General features: G+C 33.8%; 1 protein-coding gene across 3 annotated transcripts; it reads right to left on the reverse strand.

Moving 5' to 3' along the window:
* Window positions 1-209: 209 nt before the first annotated feature.
* Window positions 210-10,215, reverse strand: LOC141670480 (kinesin-like protein KIN-14E). 3 transcript variants are annotated; one of them, XM_074476354.1, is made up of 25 exons: window positions 9,963-10,215; window positions 9,475-9,519; window positions 9,248-9,364; window positions 8,986-9,058; window positions 8,635-8,766; window positions 8,316-8,554; window positions 7,889-8,216; window positions 6,763-6,862; window positions 6,493-6,674; window positions 6,261-6,376; window positions 6,012-6,114; window positions 5,362-5,514; window positions 5,125-5,271; window positions 4,820-5,020; window positions 4,081-4,245; window positions 3,899-4,003; window positions 3,515-3,655; window positions 3,240-3,434; window positions 2,986-3,112; window positions 2,677-2,876; window positions 2,397-2,579; window positions 1,986-2,081; window positions 1,582-1,779; window positions 1,068-1,339; window positions 210-693 (listed from the first exon to the last, which is right to left on the reverse strand). In XM_074476354.1, exons 3-25 carry the CDS (start codon window positions 9,361-9,363, stop codon window positions 501-503), a joined length of 3,765 nt encoding a protein of 1,254 aa, XP_074332455.1. In that variant the 5' UTR covers window position 9,364; window positions 9,475-9,519; window positions 9,963-10,215; the 3' UTR covers window positions 210-500. The 3 variants fall into 3 exon arrangements, with proteins under 3 accessions (XP_074332455.1, XP_074332454.1, XP_074332453.1); XM_074476353.1 differs by having other exon boundaries at window positions 9,248-9,377; XM_074476352.1 differs by having other exon boundaries at window positions 9,248-9,519.
* Window positions 10,216-21,197: the final 10,982 nt, after the last annotated feature.

The following is a 21,197-nucleotide window of genomic DNA, read 5'->3' on the forward strand; positions in this document are numbered from 1 at the left end:
AGCAGCAGCATTTAGCATCATTTAGCATTTCATATCCCATTAATTACAGGGTTCAAATTTATGCTCAGGAATCAGGATGAATGAATGACAAATAACGATGTGCTTTTCTACCGCTGTTCATCTTTATTGGTTACTTCTGTAGTATTAACTTTTACAAATTTACAACAATTAAATATAGTATATTTGTCTCTGATTAAGAACCAAACAAGTGAGAAAAACCTGGATATGGGCCATTAATTTTTCAGAAATTATATATTGATACACATCATCACTGTACAACAGACATAGGATCACCGAAACTTCCAATTCTGAATATAACCCCATAGCCCATTGTTCCCCACCATGAACCAAAATTAATACTGTAGCATTACATTAGTATATAGAAATTAACCAAGGATTTGACATGCTACAAAGTCAGTTGTTAGCAAGGCTATCACACAGTGCCCCGTACATTTCCTAGCAATAGTTAGTCATTAATAATGGCAGGAACTTCCTCTTCTTTACATGGAATGTCGACCATCAATTCTTTCCTTTTTTGGCCTTTCATCTTGAATGTCTTCCAAATCTTCATCGCCATCTCTTTTACCTGCTTGCTCCTTCCAATGTGCAACCAATCTTCTCAGGCGTGCCACCTCTTTTGATGCAACATTTTTACTAGGATCATTTACAATAGACCGAACTCTAGATGCATACCTACATTAACGAAAACAAATCAAACTAGTTCTTTTATATGAATCACATTATATAATTTTGTGTCAACCCAAATATACACTAACAAATTCAAAATTAAGATGATGGACAATAACTTTTTCTTATAGGTAATACTATGATCTTATGTTTTAACAATATTGTGATTCATTTACTGAAACAGCGAACATAACATAGCCTGCATACATCAACGCAATCATACTTAGAATTGAAGACCATGAAAATTTTAGATAAGCAATTAAACACCAGATATAATCAATAACCATAGGAATACAATCATAAATTTAAGACAATCCCCAACTAAAAAACCTTAAAAGGAAACAAAGATATGGCATGTGTCAAAAAGTAAGATAACATACGTGAGAGAATTGTACGTCTCATCCAAATTGGATTCAGCTGGAGATATGTTAACAAACATAAGTGTCTTTGCGTTGCCTCCAATTGAATCGCTCATCAGCATTGTAAGCTTGTGATTTCTGTAAGGGATGTGTTGACTGGTAGATGATAAAGCACTTATAACATCGCCAAGTGCTGAAAGTGATTTATTGATGCTTTGAGCTTCCTTCAGGTTACTACCGGTGGAGCCTGATTTTTTCACTCTTTCTGAACCAGCCAGGTCTACAAAACTTAGCTGCAGAACATGTAAAATGCCATGTCATGCTAGAGACAAGTAATAATCTTTAATCTCAAAACAACTTTAATTACATAAAATTATAAGTCCTTTTCCTATATCCCCTCAATTTTCATGCTAACATAAAATGATAATTACAACAAACTTTGCTGCCACTTGTCTCATCGCACACACATGCAGGTGCATGCGAATGATTTTGACAAGATGACATGACTTCATAGTATGATTCAAATGATGATTACCTTTCCCCTTGCAACAGATTGAGTTTGAAGGTTTGTACTCTCAATGATAATGGAGAGAATCAGATGAGATCGTGAACTCTGTTCATTCATCAATGTTCCTGTTGTGTGGCGTTGTTCTGATCCTCTCTCAATGATAACTTTGAGTTCATCATACGAAGAAACTGGTACAACAGTCGCATTCTCTACTGAAACCATTCCCTGTAAATTTTGATGTAACCAATTAATGGAATCATAAGCTAAATTTGTTGTAATATAATCCTATGCTGACGATCAAGATGTTGCAGTATCAATTTACAGAAGCAATAAATCTATGATACTTTAAATGAAATAATATATAGTATTTAGAATGATAAAAAAACATAATAAACAAAATAAGAAACATCTTTCAACGGTAAGTGTTATACCTTTGAATCTTTTTTAACATCTAATTTCAAAACCTTTGCTTTCTTCGGTAGTAAAAGATCTATTAGTGTATCTTGATACAACTCTACCATGTACACCTGCATTGAATCCAAACAAAAATCTTATGTATAGTGGAATATCAATCTATTAACACGGTTAAAGTGCCTAGCAATTTTAGTACTTAATATACTCACATATAATGTGAGTAAAATATGTTCTGAAATCAAGTAGCGCTTCAAATACTCAAAATATTAAAACATCGAGTCAAATTGTTTTGAAATCAAATATGTAGCAAAAAAGTATGTCAGCAATTAATGTTGACAAATTAATTATTTGAATGACACTGATCAATTCTAATACTACGAATGATGAGTCATTAGGTTTTGCATCCACAGTTCCACACATTTATTTACCTTTAAGGAGAATGAGTATTTGTTATGATTTCGCTTTAAGATTCTAAAGAGTTCAGAAGTAGCCATGGGAGTAAGTCCGGGGTTGTTATCTGATCCATAAATAGTAAATGTCTTCCCTGAACCTGTTTGGCCATATGCAAATATGCAAACATTATATCCATCTACAGCAGATTGCACCAAATACTGCATCAAAAGAATAAAAGGTGTCACATTTACAAGCACAAAGAAAATCTGTAGTTACAGAAGAATTAACACAAATCAGTAATGTCAATCTACATACCTTGGTATCCTCAAAAACATCTACTTGAGAAGCATTTCCATCAAAGACGCGATCGTAACAATGTTGTTTTGTCTCATCTCTCCATCTATGTTCGACAGTAAACTCATCCACACTCTTAAGTACATTTCTTTCCTTCTCAGAAGCTTCTTTATCACTAAGAGGTCGTAGCCGGCAATAAACTCTAATCTTTCCCTTCATATCTGATATGGATATACAAAAAGGTGTATTATTAATACAACTGACTTCCCATTATAATATTTCATAATAAAAGAGTTCGGATAATAAAAGAGTAAGACTGCAGAATTCAACCTTCTATTGTGTTAAAATATCTCTTTCTTAAAACTTGTTCTTCTTTGTATAGTGCTTCTAGCTCGGCCAGTTGGGCACCTTGCATTTTCAAAATTGCAGCTGTTTGCTCATTCTTTCGATCAATATCCTGTATTCCAAACGACAAAATCTTCAATTCTAATGGTACTCATTTGGTCTATAACATATCAGCTGGATGATAAAACGAAAAATATTTGTAAACAACATTTATTGCAAAATGATAGTACAGGTTGTACCTCCTTCATTTCTCGTAATTCCTCTAACTCATTTAGATTGATTTGCAATGCTAACAACTCTTTATCTTTGGTTGCAATGTTCGACTCTGCCTTGATCAATTTCTGTTTAACAACGTCTAACTCCTTCTCTAGATCAGCAAGCTGTAACTTCAAAGCCTTGCGTTGTTCTGCATAATTCTTTTCCAGACCTTGTATCTGCAGTTTAACAGCCATAAGACCTTTTATATGAAAGCATATATATAATTGTCTGATAATGAATATTTTAAAATGCTTACCTCATCAGTTTTCTTCTTCTCAACAATTGAAAATTTCTCTTCTAGAAGTAATTTCTCATTCACCAGTCTTTTCTTGGCTTCCTCAGCTGCATGCAACTCCAAACTACGAGTCCTTAACTCATCTTGGATCTTTTGTAATACCTGATTGTGAACAGCGGTTAAAAAATTTTAAACCAAGTGATGGTGCACACAAAAACGAAGACATCTAATTGAACAGCAAAAGAAATGAACTCTCATATGATCAATTAAAAAAAACAATGCTGATAAAAACAAGATTACAACAAATCTTGACCAGAAAGCAGGCCCATATATCTTGTGATAAATAGACAAAAGCGAAGTAACAATGTATGCGTGAGAACATGAGTGCTTATTATTTGTGTAAACCTGATTGGTTGCATCCACCAACTCCTTCTTAGTGCTATTCTCCAACTCTGGTTTACTTAGCTTTGCAACTGTGGCTTCCAAGCTCTTGTTCTCCAATATAGCATCCTACAAGCGTGATACTATAATAAGATATCTTGAAAACTGACCAATTGACTGTATTAGTTTATAGAGAAGCTATGTACCTGAAACGCCAAGTTTTTTTCGTCATATAAGGATCTGAGTTCATCACGGTTGCAAGTAATAGCCACTAAATTCTCCCTCTCCGAATTTAACATATACTTTAAACCGTTCAGTTCATTTTGCATAATCTCCTCCTGTTCTTGTTTCTCTCGTAGAGCCTCCCGCATCTAGTATATATATACATATGTATATATATACATATATACATATATATATAAGTGGCATGAGTGAGAAGTTTAACAGATAATATATTTTACTAATAGGTAGGCTTTTATTAAAGTTGACAAGAACTTTAAAAAAAAGAACTCGACCCTTCAAACACTGAATGAATGATCATAAAATTATTAGTATCATTTACATTACCAAATTAGTAAGAAGGGTATGTGTTGACGAACTCAAAAACAAATCATGATTTCCTAGTATTTTATTAACAGATAATGTCCTCCATAACATGGAAGGTCATACAAATAATCAAGTACATCACATTTAAATTCCACCTATCAAAGACCCCCAGTCCCTAGAAGAAAAATACAGTCTACAGGTATATTATTACTTGGCCAAATTATGATAAAATATTATTTAACCTCTTAATGTGCTATTCTTCTTCAGGCCTAACTATTGATCGATGATTGTCTTCTTTATACTTCACTAGTTTGCCTTGCAATAACACAAACATGCTACACATATATATAACATTCCAGGTACATGTGTGTGTTACACTAATGTAACAAAAATTATTACTTGTTTAGCATTCCTTTCAGATTCTTCCAGTGCTTTGGACAATTCTTCAATGTGCTTCTCATTAGGATTCACAATTGGAGGTTTTGCATTATTGGAGATATCGCCATTGATTGGGGCATTGGCAGCAGACCGTGCTTTAGAGTAGCGACGTAGCATCACATCGTTTATATGTGTTTGAAGGGCAACACATATCTCCTCTCCCTGCATAAAAGGAGAAAAGTAATTAAATAGTCACTCCATTACACTAGAGCCACCAAGCATATAAATCCATCGTTGTGATATGACAATAAAAATGTGTGAAAAACCTGTTTTGTTTCAAATTGAAATATATGCAAAACACCAGCAACTCTCATTTTAAAAAATACAGCGGTATTGCTGCTCCCAAATTGCATTATATCTCGTAGTTCAGCAGAATGTAAATACTCTTTCGGCACTGGACGGAAAAAGTGAACCTGTAGAAATTGAGGTAATAAAACACTAATGTTTGGGTATAGGGCATATCATAATAATAGCTATATGCTTCTATAAAAGTTTAGGCTCACCCCACGCTTATTTATTCCTAAAATAATTCTTCCAGGAAGAAGTCCAATGGGATCATCAATCTTCCGAACACTAAAGAAAACTGAATTTCCGTACGGTAATGTTCTTAAAATGCGTAAAAATTGTTGTCTTGCATCGTCCTTTGTAAGATTTTCCTACACCGACAACAAAAAGCATCTTAAGTATACATATTTACAAAAGGAACTTCACAACTGCTTAGAAGCAGGCATATAATACAAAGCCAAGTAACTAAAAAAGTATAATGATGCATAAAAAGGAATGAAATGTATAGAGTAAGTGATATGCATATACCAATATAATTTGAATGGAAGCGTTCCGGTATGGGTGAACTCAAATTGAAGAAAGCATGGAAGAAATACCATTTTTTTGGTAAAGGTACTTTACTCTGTGAAAGTCATCATGATAGATTAAGGTATATAGTATAATAATATTGTTGATATAGTGATATAGTATCCAATCAACATAGTCCATACGAACTGATTATTGAGTATACAGAAGAAAGAGTTTGCAGTTATATTTTCTGTGCAATTTCTATCGGGACCTGGAAACTGAATTTCCAGAAGAAAGAGTCTGCACTTATATTTATGTGCAATCTCTATCGGGACCGGGATATTCATTTCCGTAGACTTACCATAGAACCATAACGTGAGAGAACATCAGTTTCCCATTCTTTCCTTGCTCGAGTGAGAGCAATCTGCCTCGGCAAAAATCGTTCCAGGAGTGATGTCCAGTCACTGAGAAAAAATTGATCTACAACTTAAAACATTGTACATCAAGAAATATTTATAATTAAATGTCCAATTTTCAAATAAAGATATATGATAAAAGAAACAATCAATGAGCACTTAGACCGTCTATAATGCAAAGAAAAGATACTAACGTGCACGATTCAGGGCTGACAACAACTCCAATTTCGACCAAAATCTGCAATGCAGACAGCTGTGCAGCGTCATCCCTTCCAACAGGATAGTTGCCCCATATATAATCATGTTGCAGCTGAGACGATACAAAAATAACCCAAATTAACTACTAATCATTTAAAGTATATTATAAAAGGTAGATCTTAAACAACAGTATAGAATTTAAGAAAATAATATTTGGATATTGAATACCTGGACATAACATAGCTGCACAAACATTGGGTCTGCCACAACTTCATCAGATTCCCGGAATAGTTTTTTTTTGAATGTCAATTTGCAGTGCAAAATTTCTCCTTTACTCCGATCTTTTGATGCCTTAAACTCAGCAAGAAGATCTCCTATGTACTTATTATCATCTAAACCAATATACTCCTCTACATGACAAGTGTGTATAGTAAGTAAAGAAATGAAATTCAAAGAGTTAAGGAACTACACAACGAGATTCTGAGGCTACTTGGATACCATTTCCAGAATCGGGAGATTTGGAGGCAGTAACCACTTTCCGGCATTCAAAAAGACTAAAGCTAGAGTATGCTGACAGCTTAATTATCCCTGCAAGCTCCTGCATTGTAAATACTCTCATGTAAAACAGGGAGAAAGTTTCATTATAATATATATATACACGATATTTAAAAACAGAGGGTGTGTATATTAATGGAATATAATACCAATTACCTGAAAAAATAGATCATTATATGACAAAAATGACATTAAAAGAATGACAGACCATAGTGAATAGCAGTATTGTAGATCAAATATATTAGAATATGCAATACATGGACGAATCAGAGAATACTTAAAATAATCAATTAGGGTGAAAACAGATGTTTTTCTGGAAAAGACATATTTTATATAAGTTTATAATAGTCTATTAATAAAAAAATTGTTAACACGTAACAAACAGAAAAAAAATAAATGCTATGTCAATTTAATGTCTAAGCCTCATAATACATCAATTAGACCCTATTTTCTTGCCCTGTTACAGAAGTATCTAGCATCACAGTGAAGAGCTTCTAGCACTTTATAATGTTTTCCAAGACTTTTTGGTATGTTCAGTTTTGACTGAGCTTTCCGCATTATCCAATCCAATAACAATATTGCAGAGAACCGATATTAACTTGATTTTATCAGAATCAGGTCAGAAATGGACCAAATCCAAGTAACCCCCCAAGCCCCCAACACTCTCTACTTATAAATCCAAGTGCATAGTCGCTCAACTGCGAATTAATACACACACAGTCAGAATCAATTTAAATGCTGACGTCACCGCATCAAATTATATCTACAATGTTATAATTAAAAAAATCATCAAAAATGCAGTACCTACATATTAAGCAAAGCATGAAAAGTAGTCAGTAATTAGACCAAATTCATACAATAAATTTAAATTGTCTCAAAAGTTTCTTTATTTAATTACTAAGTTCTATAATTTGACTCCGACAATAAGAAAATACAGTTTGAGTCTCAAATATGTTCATAACTAATCAGCGGGAAAAAAAATGTACACAACATACTTTAACAGGAATAATTATATCTTACAAGATTCTATACTACATATATACTATGCCAGGAATGATGGGGGCAGTACCTCAACAGCATCAACTACAGTAGTAGTCATATCATACACAATTTCTTCAAACGTTTCATCCAAGAAAAACACTATTGTTGTAAGCTTTTTTCTAGTCATAAGGGCTTCAATTTCCTCGCGTCCAGGTATTGTGTGCCTTGGTCCAGCCTTTATAGAATGCTTCAAAGCATTCAGAGTTTCTAATGCAAGGGCTTGTACTTCTGAGTCTGTAGTGGCACCATGTGCCACATTATGAGCATATTCTGATAAAAATCCGCCAAAATCCTTGCTAGGGGGCATGCAAGATGCACACAAATACATCAACTCCCATGCTTTAATCACATAAGGCCTGTAAATCGAACATAAAAGCTAAAAAAAAGGGTCGCAAGCTGCAAAGATCACATCAAAGAGAGTTGAATTAGTAGCTCTCCTAATTAAATTCAAATACCTGTCAGGATTATTCCTAGTTTGCTTTGAGATTTGTGCAAAAAGCTCATCCCGAAGCTCCGAACGTTTTAAAGCCTGTTTATACAGTTTCCCAACAAGCTCTACAGATTCATCCAGGCTTGTTGGACTCACTCGATCGGAGGAATCGACCCCCGTGTACTTGAGAATAATCTGAAACAGCTTAACTGCACGACTTACTAGGTCACTGTTCATCTTCAGTAGTGAAGTAGGAATAGGCTCCTATCATTTTCAAAATTTAAACTTTAATACATCATTGTACACCACATAACAAACCTACATTTGTAGACGATCTAGCTTACCCTTTGAAAACACAACATGTCCTCAAATGTAAATTTTTCTCGAACTTGTGGGCCCACAGATCTTTTCGAAAAAAAGCTCCGCTTTCCTGAGGACTGAATCTGTTTCTGCATTGCCTTCAAAAATCCATCTACCTGAAAGTGAAAAATGCGATGGCAATTAGAAACTATCTGAAAATTATTTGAAAGGGCGGCCGAAAAACTAAAACGAAAAATGATCAGACATACACTGCTGCAATTGCTTTATGGAAGGAAAGAATATGGTTTGGCTAAAAGATTTGAAAGGATTTAAATGGTTTATTTGCACTTGCCAATGACTTGTACATTTTATCCAACTACAATACATTTGCTCACCTGAAATTTATCAATTATCGGTATAGCACTAGAGAATTCTTCTGGCAAAGCTCTTGACAAAGTTGTTGGTGTGCTGCACAATATAATTAATGTTGTACATCATAGTTGGATTAGCCATTCCATATAAGAGCATGAGATATTAAACTTTAACATAATTATCACAGCTCATAACATGTTTAAATAAGAAAATATGACTGAATTTCTCCTCTGGCATAACATAAGAAGAAACTAAAATTTTTCAAAATCATTGGAATCAACTTACGGTGGTGCAAAATTGGAGCCATCACTGTCATAACCATCCTTATTTAAAATAACAGAGCTTCGAGAAGGAGTTTCAAATCCATTACTTGAACCAAATGACGACCTGCCGGATCTCATACTTTGAGACATAACTGCTGGCATATCAGACGTCATTCAACTAAAAACACTCCAACTCCCACCAGTTGGATATAGAATCAAAGTAACAGCTATTTGTTCAATAAGCACTACCTCCTTTCAAATTGTAAGTCCCTTTTTTGCCTTGACAAGCATAACCTGAAACCGGAGATTAGGTCTTGGGTAAAAAATTCAACACAAAAACAATATAATCATTCCCCCCCCCCCCCCAACCTCCTAAAAGTAATTAGCTCAGGTAAAAAAGTTATAATAGTTTCAAGCTACACCAGGCTAAAGATGAAAACTTTAGGTAACAAGATCTTAAAATTAATACCCCCATTAGACTATAAACTATCAAATTAAGTTGACAAAAATGAAAATAAATCCAGAAAAAACAAACCCAGGACTAAAAAGACAAAAAATAATACATAAATGAAGGTGAATAGATAAACAAAATCAAGAAAATTGGGTAGAAATATGAACAGATCGGAAAAAATAAAATGCAATAGTACAACAGAAGCAGTATATCTAGTAGCAAAGGGAGATAGATATACAGACAAACCCATTAATTGAAAATTGAAAAAAGAAGAAGTAAAAAATACCATTGAAATAAGTTTGAATTGAATTGAAATTGTATTGTGTGTAATGTTTGGCGTAGTAGATCGCCCGCCAATCTTTGGAGTTGTGTATCCACTTAATGAGTGTGTAGCCTGAGCTAACAACACACAGAAATTACAGTGTGTTTGTGTGTTTAAGAGATATGAATGAATACCCCCGGCCAAGAATTTGGTGAGGCTCACGAGAATTTACTTTTTAAATTATTTCTCCACTTACCTACCGGCTACATTTCATCCTCTCTTTTTTTTTTATAATTATATACTATAATCAACACATTTGTCACACTATCCATCTTCCAATTTTCGTTAATAGCGTCAAATACAAATTGACATACAAGCTTCTTTCTTGACCCGCTTAGGACCCAGTTTAATGTAATACTATATTTGGAGTTATTTAGGATGATTCTAGACCGATTTAGTTCATTTTTTATGTTAAATTGAAACCTAAACGTATAATTGCAGTTTTGAAAATATTTAAATACCCGAATCTCATAACCTAATAAAACCAAATCCTTCGGTTCGGTAAGTGGATTTTGATGATTTACGATATTTTTTATTAGTGAACTCGAGAAATAAATTAATATTTCTTATTTCTTTTTTTTGCTAAGCAACATTTCTTAAACTTTCCTTCTCACAATTTACGTAATTAATAATATATTTATGTATTCTTTCGGGTAAAATATATCACTCGTATTACTTGAAAGTGACTAACGTCTGATAAGATGTTGATTAATTAATTGCAATAATAAATATTCAATGTAAAAGAAATAAAAAAAGGATTCAACATTATTTTTAAAGAAAAACAATAGACGTTCTATTAAAAAGTATGATAATTTCGTGATTATTTGATGAGAAATAACACGAATTTATTTATTGATTATAGGACATAATTATTTTATGTTATATAATCATAAATGTAAAAAATTGTGTGTTTATATATATATTAATGCGGTTCGGATTGAAAGCAGGTTGGGTTAAGGTCAAACCAAAACCAACCCATAACTGGCGGATTTTTAAAGTAGTTGAACCGTAACCACAAACCACATTTCGGTTTTGGTTTGGGTCGGTTAAATATCAGTTCAGTTTATGCTGATTATGCGGTTTAACCTGAATCGTGATCACCCTTAGTGTTACCACTATACTAGTATGTAGCCCATGCTTCGCACCAAAGCATCCTGATTTTTTTATAATATATTTTAATATATTTATGTAAAATAATTGTTTTTAGATTTAACAACTGTTATGAGAAAAAATTAATAAAATCATCGAATGATAGTGCAGTAAACAAAAATTAGACAATATATGACATTAAAAATTGCAAAGATGGCATATCTATGATTTTTGTCCAGCTACTTTTAGAAATAAAATATTAAACTCGTTAAATTATTAAATGAAACAAATTTTAGACAATAGATCAGATTAAAAAATTAGAAAACTTATGCTTGGATATAAATTTGGGTTTCATGTTCTTAAAAAAAGAGTGGGTTTAATATTTCAGACAAAAAGATAAAATGTTATGATTTAGGTAAATTGTAGAAAATTTCTTCGTATAAATTATTTTTTGTACTATTTTTCTTTTCTGTAGTTTGGTCGCCTGAGAAAATATAGAGACCAACTGGTGAAATGACACGTGAGAGAGCAACATAAAACTGTATACAAACAAACCTTTTCCAAAGACTGACCTTGACTTTTATTAGTCGTCATTGCAAAACATACTTTCAATGGTAATTGTCTCCTCTTAAATATGAAAGGCCTTTCATATAATGTTGTGGTAAACCTTGTAATAATATGCGTAGGTTAGAAATTTTAATTATTGAATCTGCTAACTTTTTCCAATGTGATATGATTAAACTGTTCCAAAATAGAAGGTTCTAGTCATTGTTCCATACATCAATTTGATTGATAATTAATTCTAAAGCCATTGATAAATATATTTGTCATATATATTTATTAAATTTCAGTTAAGTTAGAGAAGTGTTGTGGTTGTTTCTAAAACCCCTAAACAAGTATTTAGAATGATAATGGATAATGGGCAACAATATTCACATAAAGAAATGAATCTTAAATCAAAGGAAAATGCAATTATATTAATAGTTTGAAAGCATCTAAAAATGGAAATAAAATATTGTTGCTTAGAACCCGAATAAAATTTTTTGACAAATGTCTAGACTTGATATTTTATAAGTACTAAACCAAAAAAGTCAATATAACTCGCTTCTTCTGCCAATTTACTATAACGCTTTGAATACTTTGATACAATCTTCCCGCAGTAATACAAAGATGAAAATGTCAATATAACTCACTTCTCCTACCAATTTAGACAAAAAGATATTTATGAGTATTATATTCAATTGTTGAGTAATATATATGTTAGATATTTAGTGCAACACAGAGGAGGGTGAATGTGTTTCCTTGATTTTTAGTGTTTTTAAAACTGATTTGAAAAGGTGGTGAACAAAGCAGTTTAATTGTAGAGACACTATGTTTAGCAGAATATAAAGAATATGCACAATAAAACACAGTATTTTGAAAACTCACTTAATTTGTATTAAAATTAAGTATGTCTTTCTACAATTCCTGGGTTCTTAAAAATATAAGAACTCGGCTTCTTCCTTGAGAAAGTACAAGAAAATTTAGATTTGTTTGTTACCCTTAAAAATAAAGGACCGGTATTTACTTTTGTTAGGAGCAATTGATAATATCAAACAAAAAGTATCAGAAGCATCGGCATATGATAATTACTAGCATCGACGGATGATAGTTACAAGCATCGACGGATGATTACAAGCATCGACAGATGATGATGACATCGACGAATGTTGATATTCGACGGATAATGATATCTACAGAAGATGATGTCAACGGATGATGAAATCGGTATTTGTCACATCAGTTGATCTTTGAGGAGGAAAAGAAAATAGGAACTCAAGTCGGTGAAGGACTTTATCTCAAAAGCAATTGTATAGGTTTCCTTGTTGTTAATAGAATAGGATTCCGTATACATTGATAGTTGTGCTTTATATAAAGTACAGATTAGGTTCATGTTATAAGCATTGCGACATTGTTATATCTTTCGCATAACCTAGCAGCTCTCAAAGATATTTGTTCATCCTTTTGAGAGAGTACGATTATAATATTTTTTTTATAAGATTAATATAAAAAATGTTGATTCTGTAGAAGTTTTGTCGAATTGATTATATTAACTGTATCCCCCCCCCCCCCGCTACAGTTGATTAATCAACCATGTCAGACAAAGGAGAAGAAGAAACACATAATCTGGATCCGAAGCCACTACCCCCCAGCCACATCACAGATAAGCAGCAACATGAGTAGGTATGAAGCAATCAAGTGTCCATCCTGAAAGTGCATAAATATCCAATCTGGAAAATCAGGATGGTCATATGCTTGGAAGCCACAGATCTTGAATATTTGAACAGGATCTGTGATGGTCCTCATAAGCTGTTAGGAATATGTTGTGAACTTGATGATAAGTTAAATAAAACACCTTAGTAGATTTATCTTAGTGTTTTTGTAGCTCTCGACGGATGTTTTATTATAGTCCCGACGGATGATCTTTATAGTCCCGACGGATGATAACTGAACATCTATCGAGAGTGTAGCTTATGTAACAATAAGTATTGTAGCATATTTCTGCAAACAACAATGTTTTAGTCTAGTAGATTCTGTAGGATTCTCTAAGTCATGTTGTCTACTAGATTGATATACAGAATAGGTTGGCTAATTGTAAATATGAGATGTCTTGTAATTCTGTATAAGTAAAATGAAGTCAAGTGGCAGAAAGACTCTCAACGGATAATCTACAAAGGCTCCCGACGGATGATCTCCAAAGCTCCCAACGTTGAATCAACAAGGCTCCCGACGGATGACCAACATAGTCTCGACGGATGATCATATTCAAAATAGTTGTTGATAGTGACAACACAGTCACATGCGTCGGGTGTTTGAAAAAGGAATATGGCAACCTGTTAAGCAGGATTTTGAGAACAAAGAAGCATTACCATTTTCATGCAAATGTGAAGATATTCAAAGATGCTAGATAGAGTAATTTAGCAGCATGATATTAGACTAGATTCATTTTGTTTTATTATCTTGTCTTATTATCATGTAACTTGGTGATATATATAAACCAAGAGTAGCAAGTAGAAAAAGTAACTAAGAAAGCTTATTTCCAGAGAAATAGATAAGGTTGTATCTGTTAAGAATTTCTCTGTAAGTTTATTTGTTCACTTGTAAGCAGTTGTGTGATATTCAAAGCATTACAGAGTTCTCAATCTGATATATATATATATATATATATATATATATATATCTCTCTGGTGGATACATTCAAATCCACCAGAAAGTTTTAAAACTTTGTGTTTTATTACTTAGTGTTTTGTTTTCTATTATTCTTCCATTCCGCACTACTGCAAATCAAACACTGTTATATGTATTAAGTTAGAACATCTTTAAAATCTCAAAAAGAAGCCAGAATTACATTCAACCCCCCTTCTGTAATTCTTGTTGTATTGTTTGGGAATAACAATTGGTATCAGAGTAAGCTCTTGAAGTACGAAGAGTGTAAAGATCACAACAATCAACAAGATGAACAAGAAGGATGTTAGAGTGAAAATTCCTTTTTCTGGACAAAGACAACTATCACCACTGGAAGGAGAAGATGCATCTACATCTTCTCTCTCAAGATGAAGCTTATGTGGACTGCATTGAAAGAGGTTCCCATGTCCCTATGAGAGCTGCTACAGGGAATGAACCATCAGTTCCAAAGCCTAGACATGAATGGTCTGAAAGGAATATGTCCTAAGTCCAATCATGTATTAGGATTTAGGAATAACTTTTATGTAATCTGTTTTGATTTCATTGATATTAATAAAAGACTTGTTTTGTTTTTATTACGGGCTTTATCTATTTAAGTGTTTAAATAAGATATACCATAGTTTAGAGTAAAGTTTTTTATGGATTATGATGAGATCATAATAGTGAGACCTAAAAAGATGATAACTTTAAACTTAAATAGTTCCTGGTCATAGGATTACTAACTGGTAATTAATAATCCGCAAAGATCGGTACATACTATGCTTGCTTCATTATGAAGGATGTCTGTTCTCATAGACATTTGTGTGGTGACACTATAGCTAGTATGTAGGTGCTTATTATAGAATAAGTTCACTGAACATGACTCGCACAGCTGAACAACTGATGGAGTTCACTCACGTGTCAGCAGTTGTTCACCTAGTGATAGTTGTACAAGTAACCTTAGACTTGAGGTCATCATAGTCATCTTGTGTACACTGAACTATGCTTTGGTTTAGTTCTTAGTCTCCAGGGACAATTATTAGGGTTCTTCTGGGTATAGGAATTTGTACACGAAGATAGTGTATGATCAATAAAGGATCTACCCCTTCCAGTGAAGGAAGCGAATGTTCAAGGCTGATCCACTTATGCTAGTTCAGGAATCTCTGGCCAGAGTGAATGAAATTAGAAAGGAGTTTCTAATTTGCATAGAACTACGCATAGTAAATGGTAAGCAAGTGATTGAATTAGATAGGCTTGACACGAGATCCATGCCTTGTATTTAATCGGGACATTGTAGGGTAGATGGAGTTTATTGTACGGTAACTATTCACTGAATAGGTTCTTGGTATTCTAAGCAGTGAATTCATATTATCCGGATAGTCGCGATATGCTGAGAAGTATCCCTCACGATGTAGAATAAATGTGATTAATTAATTAATCATATTTAATAAATTAGAAATGTGATTAATTAATTAATCATATTTAATAAATTAGAAAATTTATATAAATAATGATAAAATAGTTTTATTATTATTTATTTCTACTACCGGCTTAATATTGAACCTACAGGGTCACACCATAAAAAGAGAATGATTTAATGGTGGAGGAATTAATTAATAATGGCTAATAATTATTTATTTATGAAATAAATAATTAATTGGCAAATTTAATAATTTATTAAATGAGATTTAATTGATTATAAATTAATTGAGAAAAGTTCTTAATATTATTAATTAAAGGATTTAATTTTTGGAAATTAAATCAAGAGAGAGAATTATTTCTAAAGTGTTTAGAAAAAGGATTAATGATTAAAAGGTGTTTTAATTATTAATAAGAATAATAAATGGGATAATAATAATAATATTTATGGGAAAATTTCAGCTGAAAATTTTGCCTATAAATACACTATTATAGACCCTATTTAATTCTAACCCACATCAAACCCGAAAACCCAAAAAGTTTGGAAAACCCAATTCTCTCCACCTCCTTCCTCCTCCTTAACATCGTTTTCTTGGTGGATACCGATGGAGTGCTTCACACTTGAGGAGCAACTACTATGGATCTCTGATCGTTGTCTCCGAATTATTTTAAAAGGATAGATTCGATCCCTCGAATTTTTATTCACGATTTATATGCTTTTATTTGGATTTTATATGTGTAAAAGTGTTTTACCATGCCCTCGCTGCGATTAAAATCCAACAGTGGTATCAGAGCATAGGGTGTATGCATATAGATCTGTGGTAAAAATTTAAGAATTTTATGTGCTTGTATAAATTAATTATGATTTTTACAAGTTATATCATGGATTAATTTTGTCTGATAAGAAATCGTTTCTCAGAATAATTTTGAATGTTGATCTGGGTTCTACAAGTGTTGTAGATCATCTGGGTATTTTTTTCATAATTTTATGATGTATAGATTTTTTATTATGAATTTTTGAAGTTCTTGTAATTAAATTCGTAATTAAATAAGTATAAATATATGTATATATAGTATATATATATATGTTTGTATTGTCTATGCATCTGCTGTGTTGGGACTGCTGTACTGATGCTGACAAAGATAAAGAGAAGTCTGGTGCGGCACGGCAACCGAGAAAGAAAACTGTCAGGCGGCTGCAAAAACAAAAAACAAAAAAAATAGGGGTGTCACGCATTCCGGGAATGCGTTACACACCTGTGACGCATTCACGGAAAGCGTTACACCCTTTAATGGCTTAAAAGGGGTGTAACGCATCACCGGAATGCGTTACAGGGCTTGTAACGCGTTCCTGTAATGCGTTACAGCCCGTCTCTTGATTTTAAAATTGATTTTTTGGGAGTTTCGTAACTCCGTTTTGGGCGTGCAATATACCGTTGGATTCGTTTTTCCGAGAAGGATCTAATGGATTGATCAATATTAGTTTATATAAAAGTTTTGAACTGTTTATATTTCCATGAAGTGTTTTAAAGCTATTTTTGACTGTTTTTAATTGCTTTTAAATGCTTCATGTGATACATAGAGATGTATAATGCTTAGACTAATGTGCTAGATGATATAACATGCCTACCTTGATGTTTATTCATGTTGATATATGTGATAAATGCTTAGTTTATCATGCGATGATAGATTTAGGTGAACTTAAATGAACATAAGGCGTTTGTTAGACAACCTAGTATAGTAAAATTGTTTCATAACCTCAATAACAATATTATGAATACAATCATGAGATTCTTGTGTTTGTGAAACACGTAATTGAATATGAATTTTCGATATGAGAGAAAGGATGATTCTGTCAACAACAGATTTCTATCTGTAAGAAAGGGTTATTAAGTGACGCCTCTTGACAATGCTCCACCCGATCTGGGAATCATCTGATTATTGATTATTGATTTGAAATATTTAATTTAAAAGGAAGAATTTCTTTATAATATGAATATGATTGTAACGTAATATAATCCCTCTAAAATTAAATAATATCAAGTAGTAATTGGCCAATGACACAACGGGCTTGTGTCGGTCATAGCCTTCCAACATGATAGAAAAGTAGTTCTTATTTTTGAATCATTGTCGGTTCGTGCTACAGCCGAGGGCTTTGATTTCGAAATAAGAAATACTTGTCTATTACATAGAGATGTGTACATTGAATAAGAATCTAAAGGTCGGTACGTGCTACAGCCGTGGGCCTTTGGGGACTGATTCAACTGTACGGAATGTTGGGTTAGACTTGACTTAGAATATTGAGTTTGTCGTGCTATAGCCGAGACTCAATTATTCAAGAGGCTAAATTTTGATTAGGGAATAACATAAGATGTAATTGACAAGAGTTGTCTGCCTATTGAACAATACATGGCGGTTCGTGCTACAGCCGGGGTTGTGTAATGGAATGTAGGATCCCTATTCCCACTAGCATTATGAATGCTTAATTTTTCACGTAGGGGGTTGAATAAATTAGATAAACTAGTGGGAGCCACTTATGAATAAAGACCCGATTTATGTAGTGTTTTAAAATGAAATCGAATATTTGCTAAGTGTTGTTATGTGTTTATCATTTACAGATTTACTTTGTACGTTATGTCTTCTGCACTATCACTCAGGAGCATACTGGATGCTCATAAATTGACTGGTCCTAATTATGCTGACTGGCTTCGAAACTTGAGAATTGTTCTCAGGATTGAGAAGCTGGAATACGTGATTGACTCACCTAAGCCTACTGAACCTGCTAGCGATGCATATAATGATGAACATGTTGTATATCATAGGTGGATAGATGATGCAAATGTTGCTCAATGCATCATGCTAGCTTCCATGAACATTGAGCTATAGAAGCAACATGAGCATATGAATGCTCACACTATCCTAATGCATCTACAAGAGTTGTATGATGTGACGGGGAGGACAGCTCGATATGAGATATCGAAGGAGTTGTTCGGTTGTAGGATGTCTGAGGGATCATCTGTGAATGACCATGTACTTAAGATGATCAATTTGATTGAACGTCTTGGACAACTTGGTTTTGCCATGGATGAGGAGTTGAGCCAAGACTTGGTCTTGCAATCGCTTCCGAGTTCGTTCTCGCAGTTTGTTGTGAACTTTCACATGAATAAGTTGGATGTCAACCTGCCTGAACTCCACAACATGTTGAAGACTGCGGAATTGAATTTTCCCCCTAAGAAGAGTTCTGTTCTTCTAATTGGTGAAGGTTCCAATCCTAAGAAAAGGAAGAGGAACTCTTCCAAGAAGAAGAAAGTAGGTGAGAAAATGCCGGTTCCACCAAAAGCTGAAGACCCCAAGAGCAAAGTTGTTTGCTTTCACTGTAACAAGGTGGGGCACTGGAAGAGGAACTGCAAGGTTTACCTTGCAGAATTGAAGAAGAAGAAGGGTAGTGAGACTACCGCTTCTGATTCAGGTATGTTCATGATAGAAGTGAATATATCATTTCTACTTGGGTATTAGATACCGCCTGTGGTTCTCATATCTGCAATTTGTTGCAGGGACCAAGGAGAAGTAGGACTCTTGAGGAAGAGGAGGTGATTCTACTGATGGAAATGGAGCAAGAGTTGTTGTTGTAGATGTAGAATCGTTTCATTTACATAGGCCTACGGGCAAGACTATTTTTTTTGAAATAATTGTTATTTTGTTCCCTCGATTGTGAGGAATATTATTCCCATGTTAGACTTGGGTGGATTTTTCATTTATTATTGAGAATAATGAATGTTCTATTCTTAGAGATAATATTCTTTATGGACGTGGTACTTTAAATAATGGTCTGTATATATGTGACATAATTTACTTCAGATTGAACAAACTAATAAAAGAAAAGGGATGATGAAAATCTCACTTTATAGTGGCACTGCAGTCTCCATTTAGTGGACATGGAGAGAGGGCTGCAGATTTGCTAGGAATGGTACACATAGTTGTATGTGGACCAATGTCTACGCAAGCCATGGGTGGATTTTCATACTTCATTACGTTCATAGATGATAGATCTGGATTCGGATATGTGTTTGATGAAACACAAGTCCGAGGCCTTTGAAAAGTTCAAAGAATATAAGTATGAAGTGGAGAAACAACCAAACATAGTATTATAACTCTTCGATCAGATCGAGGTGGTGAATACTTTAATGGAGTGTTTCTAGATTATCTCAAAGTAAATGGTATAGTCTCCCAGTGGACGCCTCCAGATTGGTATCTGAAAGGAGAAATCGAACTTTGTTAGACATAGTTCGGTCCATGATGAGCTATGCAAATCTTCCAGTATTCCTATGGGGTTATGCATTGGAAACCTCAGCATATTTACTGAATAAGGTGCTTTCCAAAATCTGTTCCTCAACCTTCGTATGAGATATGGAAAGAAAGGAAACCGAGTCTTAAACTCGTTAAGATTTGGGGATGTCCAGCTTATGTCAAGTAAGTTGACCCAAATAAGCTGGAATATCGATCCGTAAAATGTAGTTTTGTGGGATATCCTAAAGAGACTTTAGGGTATTACTTTTACACCGATCATCGGGTGTTTGTATCCAGACATGCTACCTTCTTGGAAAAGGAGTTTATCCTTGAAGGAAACAGTGGTAGCAAAATTGAACTTGATGAAGTTCAAGAAGCACAAACTACTACGGATCAAGTGGAAACACCTGTTCTGACTGAACAACCTTTTGTGGAACAGCCCATTCATAGATCAGGGAGAGTGTCTCGCCAACCTGAGAGGTATTATGGCCTTGTCATTGAGAATGACAATGAGTTGTCGATCATTGATGATGACGACCCTATGACCTATAATGAAGCTATGAGTAGTGTTGACTCAGAGAAATGACATAGTGCCATGAAATCCGGAATGGAATCTATGTATACGGTATACGTAAGAATGATTAGAGCAGATGGCCAGGTGGAGACCTTTAAGGCCAGGCTTTTTGGCAAAAGGATTCAAACAAAGGCAATGGATTGACTTTGATGAAACCTTTTACCTGTAGCCCTGTTAAATCAGTTCGGATTTGGCTTGCGATTGCTGCTTACTACGACTATGAGATCTGGAAATTAGCCAGATGGTTTTCTTTCCAAGAGAAATGAAAACCTAGTGTGTAAGCTACTGCGAACCATATGTGGTTTAAAGCAAGCTTCTCGAAAGATGGAACATTCATTTTGATGAGACAATCAAAGAGTTTAATTTTATCAAAAACGCAGATGAACCATGCGTCTACAAAAGGGTTAGTGGGAGCGCGGTAACATTTCTTGTATTGTATTGAAATAGAGTTGACACACATAACAACATAGCAGACCCACTCACAAAGCTACTTTATGAAAGTCACTTTGATCGTCATAAAGACAAGATGGGTATTAGATACCAGAGTGATTGGCTTTAGTACAGGTGGGAGATTGAAAGGAATATGTCCTAAGTCCAATCATGTATTAGGATTTAGGAATAACTTT

Source organism: Apium graveolens, chromosome 7 (genome assembly GCF_009905375.1).
Source record: "Apium graveolens cultivar Ventura chromosome 7, ASM990537v1, whole genome shotgun sequence".
In the NCBI taxonomy this organism is placed as follows: domain Eukaryota; kingdom Viridiplantae; phylum Streptophyta; class Magnoliopsida; order Apiales; family Apiaceae; genus Apium; species Apium graveolens.

Excerpts from the sequence above, each read along its gene's own strand:
- LOC141670480 (XM_074476352.1), bottom strand. The coding sequence starts at position 9,399 with ATGACGTCTGATATGCCAGCAGTTATGTCTCAAAGTATGAGATCCGGC. Across the intron at positions 6,377-6,492 it reads TGCAGCTATGTTATGTCCAG|CTGCAACATGATTATATATG; the intron begins GTATTCAATATC and ends GTATCGTCTCAG. Across the intron at positions 5,021-5,124 it reads TTCAATTTGAAACAAAACAG|GGAGAGGAGATATGTGTTGC; the intron begins GTTTTTCACACA and ends CCTTTTATGCAG.